Genomic DNA, 18,305 nt, shown 5'->3' on the forward strand with positions numbered 1-18,305 from the left:
GCTCATCATCAGTCTGATGGCGTGGCACTCACTGGCACGGCTGTCCACGGCAAATAAACAGCAGGCAAGGGAGAGGGAACTCCTGTCTTAGGGAGGGGGGCCTGGGCTTGGTCCTGCTCTTGACCAACTCATGGACAGCTCTCCCTGTCGTGTGGATAGTGGTGAAAAAGAATCCATGTAGAAAGCTGGGAGTTCTGAGTCGATTGTAATGGGAGAAAGTAGGTGGATGATTTCTATTAGTAAGGGGGAAAGAGTAAAACCAAAGTGTGCTGACAGATGAGAATGTGGCCCTGTCAGGAGAAGGCTGACACCTGCTAGAGTTTCTCTTCCACCCTCACATGTGGCCCGGACTTCCAGTTCACACCTACATAGCACACCCAGTACACACAGAGGCCTTGCAGGCCTGGCGCACCTGTGCTGGTTGGTGAGTTGACTTCCTGCCTGACGTCCCGGCTGGGCTGGCTCCCACTTCGGGCTGTCTCCCGCTGGGGCTCCAGGATGTCCCGGTACTTGGACACCATCAGGACCGAGATGAAGTAGACCACAGCCAGGGCCAGGAACTGCGCCTGTTTGCTGTCGTCCTGTGACAGAGGGACAGGCAGTTAGGGACCACGTTTCACATACCCAGGAATGTCGCTGGACAAGCACCCTATAATTTTCCTCTCAACAAAATTCCCTGACCAGGGACTTTATTCAGTCTACCCCATTTCTTCCAGGCGGCACTACCTGACTGCGCTCCTGTCCAAGGAAACAAGTGCCCTATGCGGTCACAGTGATAGCGGGGTGGGGCATCTAGGTTCGCAGGTGTCTCGTGATTCTTCAATGAAAACAAGTTAGAGCAGAGAGGCAAGGGCACAGCCACTCTAGCAAGGAGGGCCAACAATGCCAAGCCAGTCTGATCAAGAAACCTGCCGGAGCTGCAGGCCAGGCAGCCCTTTCCTGCAGCAGCTCTGAGGTCTCAGCCTCTCGGCAGCAGCTTCCTCGCAGGCTCGACTGAATGGACATAGAGTGACATTTTAAAATGAACCATAATGGACACTAGCAGCTTAGTGGATGAGTCCCTTCCAACTGCCCCATGGCGTCACAGGGAGTAAGGTCACAGAACTGGGAGATGACCAAGTAACAGAAAATTGACCCCACTGTCACCCAGGTGATGCCAGCTCAGTCACCCGACAGGATATGACAGAAAAGCCCCTGTGGGTTTCTGCGGCCAGAAATCTTTACTGGAGTGGACAGCCTCCTCTCTCTCCCAAGAAGCATCAAATTGGTGACCTTGTGGTGAGCAGCCAAAAGCATAAGCCACCAGGAGCTGAGCAAGAGAGATTGCGCGAGGAGAGAAGGTGACCGAAGATGAAGTCAGTGACAGTTTTTCAGCTTTTCCCTGGCAATCACATCAGTTTAACACTCTCTCTCTTTTAAGAAGATGGAAGTTCACAGGAAGGCTTCCTCCAGCATACGTGTTTGCCTGTTTGTGGTGGTTTCGCTTTTCGCCTTTAGGAGGAAGGTTAATGTTCTACACCAGTAACCAAAATGGAAAGAAACAAAGAAACCAGACAGACCAACAGGAGATCCGGAAGGAAGGCTCTAACCCGACTGCGGCCGGGTGGCTGGGACAGGTAGGCGGGGTCCCTACTAGCCAGACCCAATGTGACGGCGCGGGGACACCCCAGCTCTGACCCAGAGTGAGTGCAGTCTTCGCTAGGAGCCTGCGGCGCGCGTTCCTAATGCTGCACACCGTGTGCTTCCTTGCGCACGAGGCGCCACTCACCACATCCCGGAAGACGACAGCACGAAGCCGGTTGATGTCCACGTCCTGCAGCAGCCTGTCAGGGTCTTTGATAGGAGAAAGGTTGCCGGGCACACCTTCCAGGGGAGTCTTCAAGAGAGAGAGTTGTGGAGGAAATTTTGTGACAGTCATACATTTCGAGAACATTCCATTTGCTGCCTCCACCTCCAGGTTCCATGGAGCATGGGCAGCCCTGCCTCCCAGCCCCCCCGCCCCCCGTTATCAGAGTGGACAGGAATAACCTGCGATGGGCCCCGCTCCCAGCACTAGCCTGCTTATTGCCCACCAGCTCTGAGTCCAACCAGCAAGTGAACACCACGCACAGATCTGCCCTCGACTCTGCCAAGGGAAACCCTTGGGCTGCTCCCCGCAGACCTGGGGCCACTTTGCCCACTAGCAGAACAGGGCATCATCATGGCCTCTGAGGAGAGAGGCCATTTCCAGTGGAATATAACGACCACCGAGGTCCTTTCATAACTGAAGAAACAAACCCCACACATCTGAGGCTCCACACAAGACCCAGTCAAGCTGAGCGAGGGCCAGTTCATTGACGTGTGGCCCAGTGCTTTCTCAGGCTGGCCCTGTGTACAGAGGGGCAGATGAGACCAGAGATCAGAGACAGTTGGTCAGGTAAAGACAGTCCATCCCAGAGTCAAAGGTAGCAGGTGTTACCTCATTAATATCAAAAACAAGGAAAACTACTCCTGAAGACCTGGGTGACACTGTCCCCTGCCCATCTACACTAAGAGCCCTGACTCCTGGGGCCACCTTGGGATGAACAAGGGCTGGGCAGCAGACATCTGAAGGGACCTTGGTTGAGACACTCTCAAGTTCAAAGAGAGGACGAGGACTCTAGTTTGCCAGTCAATAAATAGGCTAGCAATACCCAGTCTCCCAAACAGCAACAGCCACCATGGAGTAGAAACAAGGGTGAGGAGATGGACACGGATGCTGGGTGGATGGGCTGCTGGGTGGATGGGCAGGGCCTTACCTCCAAGCTTTTTTAACAAGGCTTGGCATGTAAGACAGAGAGTCTCACACACTCAGGAGACTTAATTCAGAAGAAAAATGACAAGAGAGTTTCCAAATGACTCCCATTCTACTCATCCCCTTCGCAGGCATGTAGTGAACACTCGGTGATTATGGGATGCACCCAGCCTGCGAGAGAGAGCACGGTGGGTGATCACTTGGTGATTATGGGATACACCCAGCCTGCGAGAGAGAGCACGGTGGGCACGACAAGCTCTGAGGAGGGCACCGTGGGCTGAGAATCGTGTGCTGACACATCTTATAAGAACCGAGACAAGTGAGCACTGCTGGTGTCCCCCCTTTCTGAAAAAGGGCACCAGGGCTCAGAGGCGCTAAGTCATTCCGGCAAGACAGTGATGACATGGAGAAGTTGCCACTGGAGCCAGAAACACAGATTCCATTAGGCTTTGCTGTCCTCTCTCTAAAATTTCCCAGGGCCCCCCCCCCACAGCTGAATGGTCAGCTGGGTATGGTCAGCAGATGCAGTGGGGTACTCTCCCAACACAGGCGGCCACCATTGGGTGGACCATGCAGGACACTGGATGGGTCATCCATGACCTGTCAGGGGGAGGAACTAGACCTGAGAACTGCAGACTCACCCTGATGGAGAGCAAGCCCATGCTGGAATCAGCAGCCATCTGAGATCCAGGGCCAGCACTGAGCCAAGGCCATGTTGGAAAGGTCAGGGAGGGAAGAGGGATGAGTGAGGGGACATCGTGGGGCTTCAGGGCCATGTTACAAGGGTGGGGGGGGGGCGGTGGTGGTGGGGATGAGGCAATGTCACTGTGGGAGTTCACGGGTGAGCCGAAAGAGAATGTGTTCAAGTGGCTGATGAAGAGGTAGACTGGGTAGCCAATCTGTCAACCTGAACCTCAATCCCAAATGGTCTTTCAAATGGGTCAGTGAGCAGTTCAGGGAGCTGCTGCTGAGGAATCTAAGTGTCTGGGGTGTCAGCAGGCTTGCGGGGGGGGGGGTGCACAATAGGGAGAGGATGCTGCGTGGTGGAGGCGGCAGGACCCTTGGTGAGCGGAGTACAGCGCACATCGATGGTGCACTGGGCCGAGAGACCCTCAGAACAGCAAGTGACCATACCTTGGACACAGCAGTGGCAGCCACACTCTGGGGGGCTTCCTGAGGTTTGCTGGCCCCGTGCAGGGGCTTACCACCCCGGTCCCTCTGTCTCTGCCGGCACTCCAGACAGTTCCTCACAGCCACACAGCACACTGTTCAGGACATAGACAGTGTGTGAGTCACACACCCTGGGGACCAGGGTGATGCTGACAAGGCAGCTGTTAGTGCATCTTGTTTTCTCCTTGTTGTCCCTCCCCCACACCATTTTATCACCTTCCTATCAACTAGATGAAGTTTTACAAATTATGAAATGCAGGAGCAGAAAGTTTCTATAAAGCACACACACATACACACACAGTAAGGTAAATCTATAGTTTTAGAAGGAAGACAACCCACCCCTCCCCAGGTGTCACCAGCTGCAGGCCCCTGGTCACCCTGGAAACACTGAGGTCTACATAGCCCGTCTAATGCTCAGGGCGGGGCTAACAGCATGTCACTCATACTCAGACTTGTGTGGACATGTTTGTTTGCAAGTCTGTGGCCAACTGTACAACCCGCCTATGTTAGTGGCCTGCGCCTGCTGTGGTATCGATGTGAGCACACTGGTGACATGAGCGCATTCTAAGAGGAAATATCATCCATCACTGTCCAAACAGGACCCCTTAGCTGCCCTGCATTGACACTGCTCTCATGAAAAATGACGAACTCTGCTATTTGGTTTTGAAAGAACTCGAAATTCTATCTGGCCCCATTTCAGATGGCAAATCGTTGAGGATGATCAAACCCTTAAAGTCGTCTACAGTGGAGAAAGCGAGGATGGAGTCATTCTCTAGAATGACCAGGCAGCCTCTATTTGGCCAAGATCACCTGCCTAGGGACTTCAGGTGGACCAGGACCTGCTCACAATGCTGTATCCTCAGTTGGTCACTACTCCTCGCTAGGCCCCTGCAGTCAACTGCGGCAGTTACCCAGCTTCAGGCATGCCACGGCTCACAGTGCTGCCTCTTCAGTAATTACCCCCAGCCCCAGCACCTGCTGATGAACCCAGCACCCAGCACACAGTTGTTGGTACCAATTCCTGCCCCTGTGCTGGCTGACTTACCGAGCCTCAGGCACTGCCGCATCAACCCCCCAGAGGACATGTTTTTTTCAGCTTCAATCTCACTGAAGTTCAGAGAGCTGGCAAACACCAGGACATCGACCATGGCCATCAGCCGGCTGAGGAAAGTAACGGCCGTCTCAGCAGTCATGCCTTGTGTCACTTCGATGTTTTCCAATTCAGTCTTTTTAAAAAAAGAAAAGAAACAAGGAAAAGAGTCCGTCTTGGATAAAACTGGAAACTACAGTGCATGTCTTTATCAAAGATGAGCCATTCAGACGGGCTCCGTTCAGTGACTGTGCTAAGGGCTGCGGGTTAGATTAACGCTTTCATCTCCAGACTTCTCTGGAATCAGGGAAACCAGTGTTGACGTGGACTACGGGTCCTAGCACAAACCACATTCTACGCGGGGGCCACGTCACCAAGCTAGAGTGCCTCACACAGCTACACTGACACTCTGCGTCTTCTCACTCACGCACAGAGTTACAGTGTGGCGATTTCTACCTAGAACCCCATCTCTCCTCTACCAAAGGATGCGCCACCGTCACTGCCCTTTCACGGAAGTCTATGGTGAGGGACAGAAAAGTCAGAGTGGCATCATAAGGGGGTCGCCTTTCCACTGAGCCTGTCTTACAGCCTTGGATCCACTGCAGAGCCAGAAGCCACGAAGGACCCGGGCAAAAAGTCAGCAGCTACACACCGACTGCATGGCCGCTCGCTCTGGACCGCTTGCCGAGCAAAGAGAGTCCAAAGGAAGAGCCACGGTCTCAGGACTGAGAGCTGCTCTTGTCCGTCCCGGCAGTCTGAGTGTGCAGAGGGAATGTTCCAGTGCATGCCCTGCCAAGTGGGTGCCTGGAGGCTCAGGAGGTGCAGCAGTCCCTCTGGACTGTATGGCGTTTTCGCTACTGTGGTCCCTGACAAGGAGGACTCATGCTCTCAGAGCCTCTAGCAGCAGGAAGCATAAGGAAGGCTTTGCACGCACATAAAGAGAGCGAGGGTGTGACGTGCTCTGGAAAGCTTTGTCCCTGAGCTCCACTTGTGCACCAATGTAAGCAGACCCCTGGGGCCCATGTGGACACTGCCTAGAACCCCCACTCTCCAGAAGCTTCCCCTGCTCACGTAGAGGTGAGAACACCAGTGGAAGCACTTTAATTAGAGAAAAAAAGAGAAAAAACAAGTCACCAACCTCCCCCTTTCTGAGTATGAGAAATGAAAGGATAGGGAAGACTGCATATTATAAAACCATTCCACCGCCCCCATGTTACACAGAACTTCATTTACTCTCAAAGCACCTAGAAGGCCGGAGTGTGGATGGAAGAAATGTGCTCTCAATTGTTGATTAGCAACAACCCAGTGACCCTGGCCATAAGAAACAGTAGTGTCTTACTTGGAGTTTTGTCATGAGGTCTCCTATCTGCCTAGCATGTCCCCAGCTCACAGTGTCATGTGAGGGAAAATTAACTTCAGTAACCACAGTGCCTTAGCCAGTGAGGAAAATCCAACAATTTCACTCTTGGCCAGCAGCATAAACGCTCTGCAGTGGAATGAAGAACTCAGACTATAGCCTATTAACGATCATTTCATAGAACATGTCTATGACCTTCTCATGTTTATCAATCAGTGGCTTTATTTTGAGTTGTTTTCATGGTCTACAAGTTCTAACCTTCAGACCATTTGATTCTGAAATGAGTGTTACAAACAGAACTAGTAAATTGTCCATGCAATTACGAAACACTCATTTTGATCATAAAAACTAATTTTAAAAAATTATTTTAATACATTATTGCTGGCAACAAAAGAATCTAGAAGGGACGAGATGTTATATCAGCCTCAGAGCAGATTTAACTGGATGGGGACTCACTAAGGACGGCATGAAATGCTAAAACTCCACCAAGCATCCATCCCTGCATGGGCACTGGGCCAGGGGTATTGACAGGCGATGACAGCCGCAGTTGAGAGGTCACTATGAGCAGAAGCCTTGGTAACTGAGGATGCTCTGGCCCGTCTGTTCTCAAAGTCTCTGTATCTTTCAGAGCCAGCCCAGTGTCAACCATGGCATGAAAACTCAACAACATAGTGAGTCAGAGCTGCCTACGTCAGCATAAAAACAAACAAAAACCAGTCAAACCAGGAAAACTGAAAATTACTGCAAAAGGAATACTAACCTTGGAACCCTGGACATGCAATAGACAAATCAGACGACAGACCAAAAAAAGTACAAGAAAAGGAAAATATTAAAATTAAATGAAAATACAGTGTAAAATCGAAACACAAAATAATTTAGCCATAAATTATATTTAGCAAATGCAAAAATCAATCCTCAGAAGCTATATCCATCTACATTAGGAATAATCATCAAACAGTTAGACTCCTTTATCTTTTTCATGAGAGTGACTCTACCCAGATAAGGTGGACATTAGCTCGTACGGTTCAAACGGCACCCTGGCGGCACGGCTGGGTAAGCACGGGGCTACTCAGCACAGGCTGGCAGCTCAGACCCATCCACTGCTTCCCGTGTCTGCTGCCACAACCGTTCGCAGGTTTGGAAACCCTATGCGGCGTCCGAGAGTCAGCACGGACTTGATGGCAGTGGGTTTGGTTTGGGTTGGACAACTGGCATATTCAGGATGATGCTCACTTTTTTACTACTGGCTAATCTTAACAAATAAACGAACGTTCTCCCTCTGTAGAACGAGAACCTTATTGGCATCAAGGGTTAAGAGTACAGGTGCAAACGGCAAGGTCTGCAGTTTGAAACTGCCATCTGCTCCTTGGGAGAAAAATGAGACTTTCTACTTCTGTAAACAGTTAGTTTCAGAAACCCACAGGGGCGGTTCTACCCTGGGCCAGGGAGGCGCTGTGAGTCAGTGGAACAGACCATGGCAGCGAGTTGGTTGTGATGGTCTCATTGTAGCGAGAAAGGACCCGGGAGAGCTAGCTCTCCCCACTCCTAGATTCTTCACGAAGGGGCCTATAGTACCAGCTCTTTCCTCTTGGAGCAAGCTGTCTGCCAGTGAGGAAAAGGAGACCGGAGCTGAGGGTCCTGGAGAAAGCTGGCTCTCCCAGGCCAGAAGAGCACTAAATGGGGACCCGTTCCCAGGGCCCACGAGTGAACGGAGATCATGATATGACTTCTGCCCCCAAGGCTCAGCAAATCACCAAGAATGACTGAGCCCAAACATATGTGGACACGTTTCAGAACCTGCTCTATCACAGGGAAGTGCACACGTGTCCAGGCAGGACAGGAGGTCAGTGTTGTGAATCTCCAAGCAACACAGGCCCACTGGGCTCCAGATGTGGTTCCCCCAGAGTTCTGAGCACTGGGAGAAGGAAAGAAACCACAGGCTGTCCTTGTCACCATGTGTGGCTGAGCAGGCAAAGCGGGCTCTTCAGTCCTAGGTTAGGAAGCTTTGGGAAGAGGCAGGCACGATGGTCTCTGTAGCATTTCTGGGGCAGAGACAGGACCCCTGTTTGACTGGGAGCAAACCTTCTGTAGTCAGTGTTCTGGGTGGTCCCCTGGAAGTCCCAGGGTGGTGGGCCCAGGAACTCTCACCAGTTTCCCCTCCAACTCTTAGCTCTCACTCATGGCTAACTCCAAGCCTGAGGTGGAGAATAAATGAGAGGTTTCAGCTCCATGCGCAAGAAACCATGAAACCCCCAACTATCACGACAATGACAAACCCCAAGATGATCCTTCCCACCCCAAAATATGCTCAAGGGCAGACTGAGAAAGCAGCTGGGTTTGTTGGCTTGTTTCCGCCCAAGTCTTGAACTTACAACTACTGCTGCAATTGAGGCTTGAGACCACTTTGTAATGTATTCTCTATGCCGTACAAGATTCCAAGGAATTTAGGCAAAACCAACGTTCCAATAAAATGCTGCTTCTTCAACGGCTATTTAGTCCCCAGTAGCCACTATTCATTAAAGGGTATAAAACAATGCTGTTTTCCCATAAATGTGCCCATTAAAACATTTTGAACAAGGAAGTTGAAGTGAGGGGCACAGTCCCATGCTGACACAGGGGGACACCAGGATAAGAATCACTCAGCGATGATCGTTTTGGCATTTGGTTGTTTATGGTCACCAGTTGGAACAGGTATTCCCAGATGTGGCTCTGCAATAGCCGCACATGTGCGGCCCCAGACAACCGCACGCAGCTCAGGAAGGGCCCACGCCAGAAGACAGGCCATTGCCAGTGCACGTAAACTTGGCCACCCTGGTCCATACAAAGTCAGACCCCAGAGAAGGCCAGCGCCACTGCCATCACACCAACTCACTGCCCCTGCAGGTTCCAAAGCCATGATTCCTTATGCGAGCAGAAAGCCTCATCTTTCCCCTGCGGAACAGCTGGTGGGCTTGAACCTTTTTGCTTCAGGTTAGCAGCCCAGGCCCTAACCCTACAGCAACAGAGACACAATCGTCATCAGTCACCACCCATGTTCCACCAGCTGTAAGTGGGAGGGGGACTGGCTGCTGCTTTCAAAGAGCACAGAATCAGCTATGTGGCCACCAGGCGTAGGGACAACAGGTAACATACAAACCAAACCAAGCTCACTGCCTTCCAGTCAATGCTCACTCAGGACGCCCCACTAGGACAGAGTAGAACTGCCCTGTGGGTTTCGAAGGCAGAAACTCTTTATGAGAGAAAGTAGCCTCGTTTTTCTCCTCATAGAGTAGCTGGTGGATTTAAACTGCTGACTCTACATTTAGCAGCCTAACATGTAACCCAAGGTGAAAGCCATGTTGAACGATTTGCTGGCGTGAGGCTGAGGGCAGGCTCCTAGGAGAGGGAGACTTTGGAGTGAACATCTACGCTCCCCGTAGGACAAACTAGCTCTGCCCCTGTGGGTTTCCAGACTGTAACTCTTTATGGGAGTAGAAAACCTCATCTTTTTCCCTTGGAGTAACTGGTAGTTTAGAACTCCTAACCTTGTGGGCTTTTGTTTTTGGTATGAATCTGACATGTCTTTCTAAATACAAAGTTGTAGTAAATCAGTCATCAATAATGTCAGCTGGCAGCATATTTTATAGAGAAGCATAAATATCAGAAGAACTCAAGACCGGCATTGACTCTTTCTAGTAACTGTTGAGCCGGTCAGCGGCACAAAGACCACACCAGTCGAGAGGTCTAGCCATGAGCAGGGTGACTGGAGAGCTTTAGTTATTAGAGCCGTGACATTCTGCAGAGCATGGAGACATGCGACTTGCGGGGCCTTGTGTCCTTTGAGGGCAGGGATAATCCAAGAAGCCTGTGGGCTCCCTGAGGCCCAAGCGGCCATCGACTGTTTCCTACTGGGGTCTGGCTGGACACCTGCTGCTTCCGGAGACCACTCATAAGCATGCCTGGGGCAATGTGTCCATCCACCCACCATTCCCGAGACACCCCGGGAACACAGACCATACTCGGGACACCCCCACCCACCCAAGAAACACAACAAGGCCAAGCAGGTCTGGCAGCTCAGTGAAGAGCAGTGGGTGACGGGCCTGCAGTGACTCAGCGTGGCCACGTGGGGGAGGCAAAGCACTTACAGTGGGAGATGTGGCTGCTGAGAGCAGAGGCAGGATCCCTCCACAGGCAATGATGATGTTGTCCACCATTTGGGAGATGAGATGAATCGTGTTATGTACAAAAATAATATTTTCATTGCTATTGACAAAGTCCATGACTGACTTGGTAGAGTGGCTAAAAGGAAAATGAAACACAGTGAAGTCCGGCCAGGTCATGGAAAAGGCTTTAGATCCCAGGTAACGCCGACTCGCAGCACAGGGGAAGCACAGGCACATTGACACAGCGCACTAGCAAACAGAACACAGTCCACAGCTGCATGACAGCCGCACAGAGCGGGGACTGCACCGCAAGGTCTCCGCGACTTCTGTCAGTGTGTGTGCCGGTGGTGCACTGTTTTCATCTGTCTGTAAAGTGTGGTAACGTAAGAAGATTCAGGCCAAGTCACTGCTTGTGGCTTCGCGTTTTTCTTGGACAAAGTTGGTCAACTGAAGGTTCCCCCAACCCCCACCCCTTTCTTTAAATCTTTTAGACAGTTTCATTTCTTAGCTCCCAAAGGACGGCATGGCCCAGCTACACTGAGATGCTGATTCCTAGTCACTAAGATGACCACTCCATGGGGGTGGGGATGGAGGGTGGGGAGGAAGGCAGTGGGATCACAAAGAATCAGACTTACTGAGTGAAGGTAAAAAGTTCCCAAGTGTGCCGGTAGCAACACTTTCCCACAGGCAAGGGAGAAACCAAAACAAATGCGAATTCAAGTGTGGTGTGGGTCAATCCTAATAAGGAGTTCACTGCACCATCCAAGGCAAGTCATGGCCCTCCCCTCTGTGAAAGAGTACTATTCACCCTCCAAGTCCAGACCATGGCCACACTACTGTGTGAAGTACTCCCATCATGTGGAGCTGTGTTCAGGGACCTTCTAGAAAGGCAGGAGGTGTGTCGGTAGGAGGCAGGTGGAGGGCCATGCCAGGGGAGCTTCCCAGGGGGTTGGGGTCCTGCTGCTCATCTATACACACGAGTATTCATGTCTTCACAAAATACTCATTCCTACACACTGATAATCATGTCTACACACTGATACTCTTCCCTACCCACTGATAATCATCCCTACCCACCAAGACCCATCCCTACACACCAATACCCATCTCTCCACACTAATACTCATCTCTACACACCAATACCCATCTCTAGACACCAATACCCATCTCTACGCACCAATACCCATCTCTACGCACCAATACCCATCTCTAGACATCAATACCCATCTCTACGCACCAATACCCATCTCTATACACTAAAACTCATCCCTACCCACCAATACTCATCCTACACACCAATACCCATCTCTACCCACCAATACTCATCCCTACCCACCAATACTCATCCCTACATACCAAACCCATCTCTACACACTTATACTCAACCCTACACACCAATACTCATCCCTGCACACCGATACTCATCCCTGCACACCGATACTCATCCCTGCACACCAATACTCATCCCTACACACCAATACCCATCTCTACACACTGATACTCATCCCTACACACCAATACTCATCTCTACACACTGATACTCATCCCTACCCACCAATACTCATCCCTACCCACCAATACTCATCTCTACCCACCAATACTCATCCCTACCCACCGATACTCATCCCTACCCACCAATACTCATCCCTACCCACCAATACTCATCCCTACCCACCAATACGCATCTCTATACACTAATACTCATCCCTACCCAACAATACTCATCCCTACACACCAATACCCATCTCTAGACATCAATACTCATCCCTACACACTAATACCCTCTCTACACACCAATACCCATCTCTACACACGGGTACCTTCACAGGAAGAGAGAAGAATCTGGCAGCTGACCTTGATTTGGAGAACCACTTATACAACAGCCAATGCTAGGTTCCCAACTTTGTGTTTTAATTGTCAGGAGTCTAAGTTCTCAGATCTTTATTGGTTAAGATTGTTTCCACTACAATTTTTTGTTCTGAAACCCTTCAGGGCAGGGTTCAGCACGTACATGTGGCGCTGAAGTTCAATTGAGAAAATTTAAAAGATACTAGTGATTTCATTTGTTTGTAAAATTATATTTATGGCTCTCGAATAATTTTTAACTTGTTGTGAGGGACAAAATTGACTCTGTCACAAAACGTTGCTGACCGCTGCTGTGAGGTGGCATTGACTTGATGGCAGTGGGGCTTGGGGATGAGGGTGAGTTGCTAGAACTGATGAAGATGGGTGTGGGGAGTTTGCAGTCTGCGTGCAAGTGTGCACAAGCATGGATGTGCAGGGGTATGAGCATGCTGGCCTGTGCCTGCAGTTATGTGTGCGAGCAGGAGTGAGTGTGAGGGTGGGCACAAGGTGTGTGTGAGGGTGTGATTGGATGGGGGAGTATGGGAGGCCGTGTACATGGGAAGGTGTATGTACACACTATGCACATTATGTGCTCCAAGAAGTCTGCACAAGAGCATGGGTGGGGCTATCTTGTAGTAGCGGGTGTGTGTGCATGCTGTGTGTGCAGGGCAGTGTGCACAAGTGTGTGGGCTCAGTCCCCCTGTCCTCTAGCTGGACCCCAGGGAGCCAGGTCACTCTGTGCAGACTGACTGTGCAGATGCTCCACAACAGCATAGGTCCATGGAGGGCCCACACATGCTCACCTGCGCCAGACGTGCACATCGGTCTCCAGCGCAAAAAGCAGGTCAGTGAGTAGTCGCTGGTGCATGGGCGACCACTTGAACTCGGGGATGCGGAACATGGTGGTACGCGGGCCTGGGCTGAACTGTCGCCGCTGCTCCTCTGTCATGGGCATCCCACGGAAGCCCAGGTCCACGCGCAGATCACGGTCAGGCTGGCTGATGGCCCGGCCCTGGACAGCCTGGGGAGAAGACAAGGCAGGGTGGGAGTGGGGCCAGGGTCAGGCAGTGCACAGTGGGGCCCGCAGGGTTGTTCATGGGAGACGTGCAGTGGGTGCTGACCCAGTGGCTCACACAAAGGACGATCAGGAGGATGGCATCGAGTGAGAACTGGCCTGATGGTACGTAACAACCACCTAACAACAGCTGGGGCGTCCTGTCCAAGCAGGGTGTGTGTGGCAAGTGGTGACGAGCCTGTGTCACCAGACACAGCAGCAGCACAGACAGACTTGCAGAGTGGAGTCCGTCTCCAAGATGACTGGATGCGAATGCCTCACACGCTGACACTGGTGCGCTGAGGGGAAATGTGCAAGCATGCAGGTATGTGTGCCTGCCGAAGGACAGACCGAGGGGAGGGGTTGGTGACCTCTGAGTAAAGAGCGAGCATGCCGAGAGAGCACTGCCTTTTAATGTGAATAACGACTTGGTGAAGGTCAGAAGAGTGACCCTCAGAGAGTCGGCTTCTCCATCCTGGTGCATGTGCCCTGGGCATGACACCACACCACAGGGCCACAGCCATCATGGCCAGGGACATGTCTAGGGGGCAACCGTGGTGACCCACTGAGGGCGCCTATACCTACAGTGCCATTGACAGAGTGACTGCTGTGTCCACATGGTTTTCTTGAAATCTGTACCCAACCCCTTCTCCATGCCCCATCATCAGCACTGTTATAAAACTGAATCGGCCAGTTAATAGGAAACAGCAGATCCAGAAGTGCCCTTCGGTTCTTCTGAAAGTACAAAGGCCCTGTGAAGGGGAGCTGATGGGTCCAGGTCGTGTGTTGACGGAGCCCTGAGGCTCCCTGAAAGTGATGACAAGTGGGGGGGATGACCCCAGAGGCCCACAGAGATGGAACTAGGAAGGCAAAACAGAGGGGCCACTCCAACACTCTGAGCCTCAAGGTCGTGTCAAGCCTAGAAAGGGTGACTGGCCACTGTCTCAGAGATGCCAGAAGAAACTCCTGTCTGGTGTGGGATTGTGCCGTCTCTGAGCCCTGGGATGTCTGCCTCCTGCATGCTGTGCATAGTTCATCTGAAGTTCAGAGCCAGCACCTAGACCATAGCGCCTAGTGAGGTGCACTCACTGCCCCTGAGACTGCCTCACAGGCTCAGCAACCTGGAGGACCAGGCAGAAGGGCCTATAAGGTCTCCAAACAAATCCTTATAGGAACAGACGCCTATCTCCCAACCATGGAGTCACTGGTGGGTTTGAATGGCCAACCTCTCCATTAGCAATCAGTACTAACTACTGCTCGACCAGGGCTCATTACGACCATGGTAAACCAAGCCAAAAGGAGCTGTGGTGGCACAGTGGTTATACATTGGACTGCTAACCTCGAGGTCAGCAGTTCAAACCCAGCAGTCACTCCTCAGGAGAAAGACGGGCTGCTCCCATACAGAGTGACAGTCTTGGAAACCCATAGGGGCAGTTCCACCCTGTCATATACAGTGGCCTGGAGAGGCCATGGGAGAGTTGAGTCATGAAGATGGGCAGAAATATGGCCAGAGAGCACTGTGACCCTGAAAAGAGGTGGCCCCATAGGTCCCTGCATTCCCAAGATCGTGTGACTGCAGGTGACCAGGAGCCCACGAGAGAACTCCTCTGCTTCCAGGCTATCCATGCAGACTGCCTGATGCCCCCCTTGTGCACGTCTCACCCACCTGAGTGGTGGTGATGGTCTTGATCATCCAGATTTCCTAACAGCAGGCTCTGTCTGCTGCACCCCACGTGCATGTGTGTACGTGTGAGAGAGACCCACATACACCTGGGTGCACACGGCTCACCCACCTGGGTTGTGGCAGTTGTTTGGATCTTTCGGATCTCCTTCCCTGGCTCCCTGCCGTCGTCCGGCCTCTCAGTGTCCGAGAGGCTACTCCCTGCATCCCCACTGGGCACAGCCTTGCTCGCCGCAGGCTCCGTGCCCGGAGTTATGGCCGTCACCTCGGTCACCTCGGTGTACTCCAGCCCTTTGGAGGACGGTGGCGCCAGGTCTCTCTCAGACACACCACCCACACCCTCGGAGGCTGTGTGAATCTTGAAGGCTTTGTCCTCTATCATGCTGGATGCACACGTCAGGTCCACACTGGCAGCCATGTGGGCCAGCAAGCCCAAGTCGTCACCGACACCCAGGTGCACGTGTGGGTCCTGAATGCTGGCGATAATGTGGTTGCTGGAAAGTTCTGGAAGGAGCTTCTCATCCTGCTTGGGGATCTTCTCAAAGAGGAAGGCAGTGGGGGTTGGGGTGCTGCTGCCACACAGGTCGTCCTTGTCATCGGCCAGTGTGATCAGTGGCCCGTTGTCCTTGTCCTGGCTCGGCTTCAGCATGCCCACATTGCCCTGAAGCTTCTCTACGGCCGCGCTGTACACATTGTCCAGCAGCGACTCCACCTCAGCCAGGGCACTGTCCTCGCCGCCCACTAGCGTCTCTGGGGACAGGTCCATGTCGTCCAGCTTCACTTCCGTCGCTTCCACCTTCTCTGCCTTGATGTCCACCAGCAGGTCATGCACCTCCACATGGACGCCACCGCCCGGCCTCTCGGGGGGCCCCAGCATGTCTCCAGGTCCCTTGGTGGCCAGGAGCAGGTCCCTGGTGTCTGTGTTTACAGGGTAGTCAGTTTCACTCTCGGGGCTCTGGCTCTGGGAGAGGTCCTCGATCTCACGGATCTCCAGGCCACCCTTGGTGCCTGTGGTCTGCGCAGACAGGCCTGAGATGGTGCTCACGCTGCCCTTCTTCCCCTTCTTGATGTTCTCCTCCTCCTGCCGCTGGTACTCCTCGTACATCTTGGCCAGGTACTCCTTGTGGGCCTCGTAGGTAACCTGAGAGCAGAGGGCAGAGGAGGGCACGGACTGGGGCGTGTGGCCTGTGGGACCACGAGGGCAGAAACTGCTGCCTCACAGCATACCCGCCTGCAGCGAAGGCTTGGTGGCCAACAGGAACCTCCCTGGGGATGCTCCCTCTTGGGCCAACGTACAGCACGACAATCCCAAGGCTGTTCTGCTCCTCTGAGCCGAAGCTCAGAATGTGCTGCCCCACTGCAGGGCCCCGAGTGTGAGTGAGCGGCAGTGTGTGACTGACAGCATGCAGAGCACTATTCCTGTCCGGGCTCACACACCTGGGTCTACCTCTAACCCCCCACCGCCAAAAAAAACCCCCAAACCCTCCAAATGTACTGCCATCGCAGTGCTGACTCACAGAGCCCCCTGTGTGTCCAAGACCACAAGTGTGGATGGGAATAGAAAGTCTCCTGAGGAGCTCCTGGTGGTTCCGAACTGCTGACCATGGGGATGGCAGCCCAAGGTGTAACTCTACACCACTAGGGCTGCATTCACAGCCGAGGGTGAAACAGGACAGACCTCCCAGGACAGGCCTGCCTAAACAACCTGCAGCTCCTCTGCCCTGGCTCCCGCTGGCCGCGCTGTGCCACAGGCATGGCACCACTCCCCACCGGGCACCATCCCAGTGGGTGGCTAGACGTCCCCAGGCCTGTGTGCTACGGGGGCCAGCATGTGCACCATCTTTTCCTGTAAAACCATCCCCTCAGACTCAGAACAACAAGGAAAGTGAGGCACCGCCCAATGGCAACGTGTGAACTTCTAGCAGAAACAAAAGCTCTAAATTTTTATTTTTCAAATTCCTAACGCCTCATGATGGGCACATGTATTATTGGTTTATGTTCGGGTGAGTAAGAGCACTGGATTCAGAGGAGCCTCTGGGGGATGATTCTACTATGAGAACCCCTTCCTCCTACAGATAGGAAGTTGGATTTCAAAGCAGGGCTTAGTGAGGTAGCCACGTCATAGTCCACTCCTCAGAGACATGGAGTCAGCTCTGACACTGGCCACATGGAGGGCAGCGAGGGGCTGCCCCACGGGGTTTGCAAGGCACACATCTGTAAGAACAGACAGCCTCCTCTTTCACCCATGGAGCAGCCAGTGGGGTAGAACCGCCGACCTTCCCATTAGTAGCCCAGCTCTTCAATGCACACCGCCAGTGCGCTTTATGTTGCAACCTACAGCCAGAGAAATCAAGAAGCACCAGTGGAATCACGTTCACCTGCACACGAACACCATTTCTACACAGTCACGAAAAGCCTCAAAAGGATGGCTCTCTCAGCAACTGAGGTCAGCCTCGTTTGGAGCGGCAGACATGGCCAATCTGGACCGCAGTGGGGCATGGTTGTCTCCCAGCCTCCCTAAGCCCTGGTGCCGGGGCTCCTCCGAGGCAGGCAGAGCAGAAGGAATGGACGAGGGCCCGGAAGATGGCGGTCTCTATATGCATGCCAGACCCCGGTGGTTACCTTGGAGTGGGCGATGGAGAGTGTGTCCACCCAGACCCGCCAGCCACCCCACTCATATTTGATGGCGTGGTACAGCAGGATGCGGAAGATGTTGTAGACCATCTCGGTGACCTTCTGCTCCTCCGAGTTCTTTGGGTTGATGTAGCCCAGGGAGAACATCCAGTCCTGCCACACGGAGCACTGCAGCAAGCACCTGCGGGGCAGGACGGTCAGAGCACACAAAGCACAGGCACCCGAGGGACCACCCTTCTGGACACTAGACAGCAGGGGCATATTGATGACTTGGCCTGGGCAGAGCAAGGGTCCTCATTCCTGACCCCGAAGGGCTTGCCTGTCACGCTCTTTCTGGACACTCTTGCCCTGTCCCACAGTCAGACTAAGCAATGTCCCTCTGACTGCTCTGGCCACACCACACCTACTGGGGGCTCACTGCTCAGTTGCCTCTCCCATCTGAATGAATGCATTTGGCTGGGAGCCAAGATGCCTCCTCAGCCTCAATGCACCCAGCCAGTGTTGGGCTGGGGACACTGGGCAAGGACAGCAAGTGACCAATAAGAGTGTGGAGCCACCT

The 18,305-nt window shown here is 52.9% G+C and overlaps 1 protein-coding gene across 4 annotated transcripts in view; it reads right to left on the minus strand.

Moving 5' to 3' along the window:
• The window catches only part of NBEA (neurobeachin), a 514,531-nt gene that overhangs the window by 302,461 nt on the left and 193,765 nt on the right, over window positions 1-18,305 (minus strand). For all 4 annotated transcript variants that reach the window (XM_075562753.1, XM_075562752.1, XM_075562751.1 and 1 more), the window contains exons 21-28: window positions 17,735-17,927; window positions 15,225-16,253; window positions 13,181-13,398; window positions 10,515-10,668; window positions 4,989-5,169; window positions 3,908-4,038; window positions 1,769-1,876; window positions 413-581 (exon numbers count right to left, since the gene is read on the minus strand). In XM_075562753.1, the coding sequence (XP_075418868.1) occupies window positions 413-581; window positions 1,769-1,876; window positions 3,908-4,038; window positions 4,989-5,169; window positions 10,515-10,668; window positions 13,181-13,398; window positions 15,225-16,253; window positions 17,735-17,927 (2,183 nt within the window). The remainder of the gene's footprint in view (window positions 1-412; window positions 582-1,768; window positions 1,877-3,907; window positions 4,039-4,988; window positions 5,170-10,514; window positions 10,669-13,180; window positions 13,399-15,224; window positions 16,254-17,734; window positions 17,928-18,305) is intronic.

The sequence above is a fragment of the Tenrec ecaudatus genome, chromosome 11, assembly GCF_050624435.1.
Source record: "Tenrec ecaudatus isolate mTenEca1 chromosome 11, mTenEca1.hap1, whole genome shotgun sequence".
Classification (NCBI taxonomy): domain Eukaryota; kingdom Metazoa; phylum Chordata; class Mammalia; order Afrosoricida; family Tenrecidae; genus Tenrec; species Tenrec ecaudatus.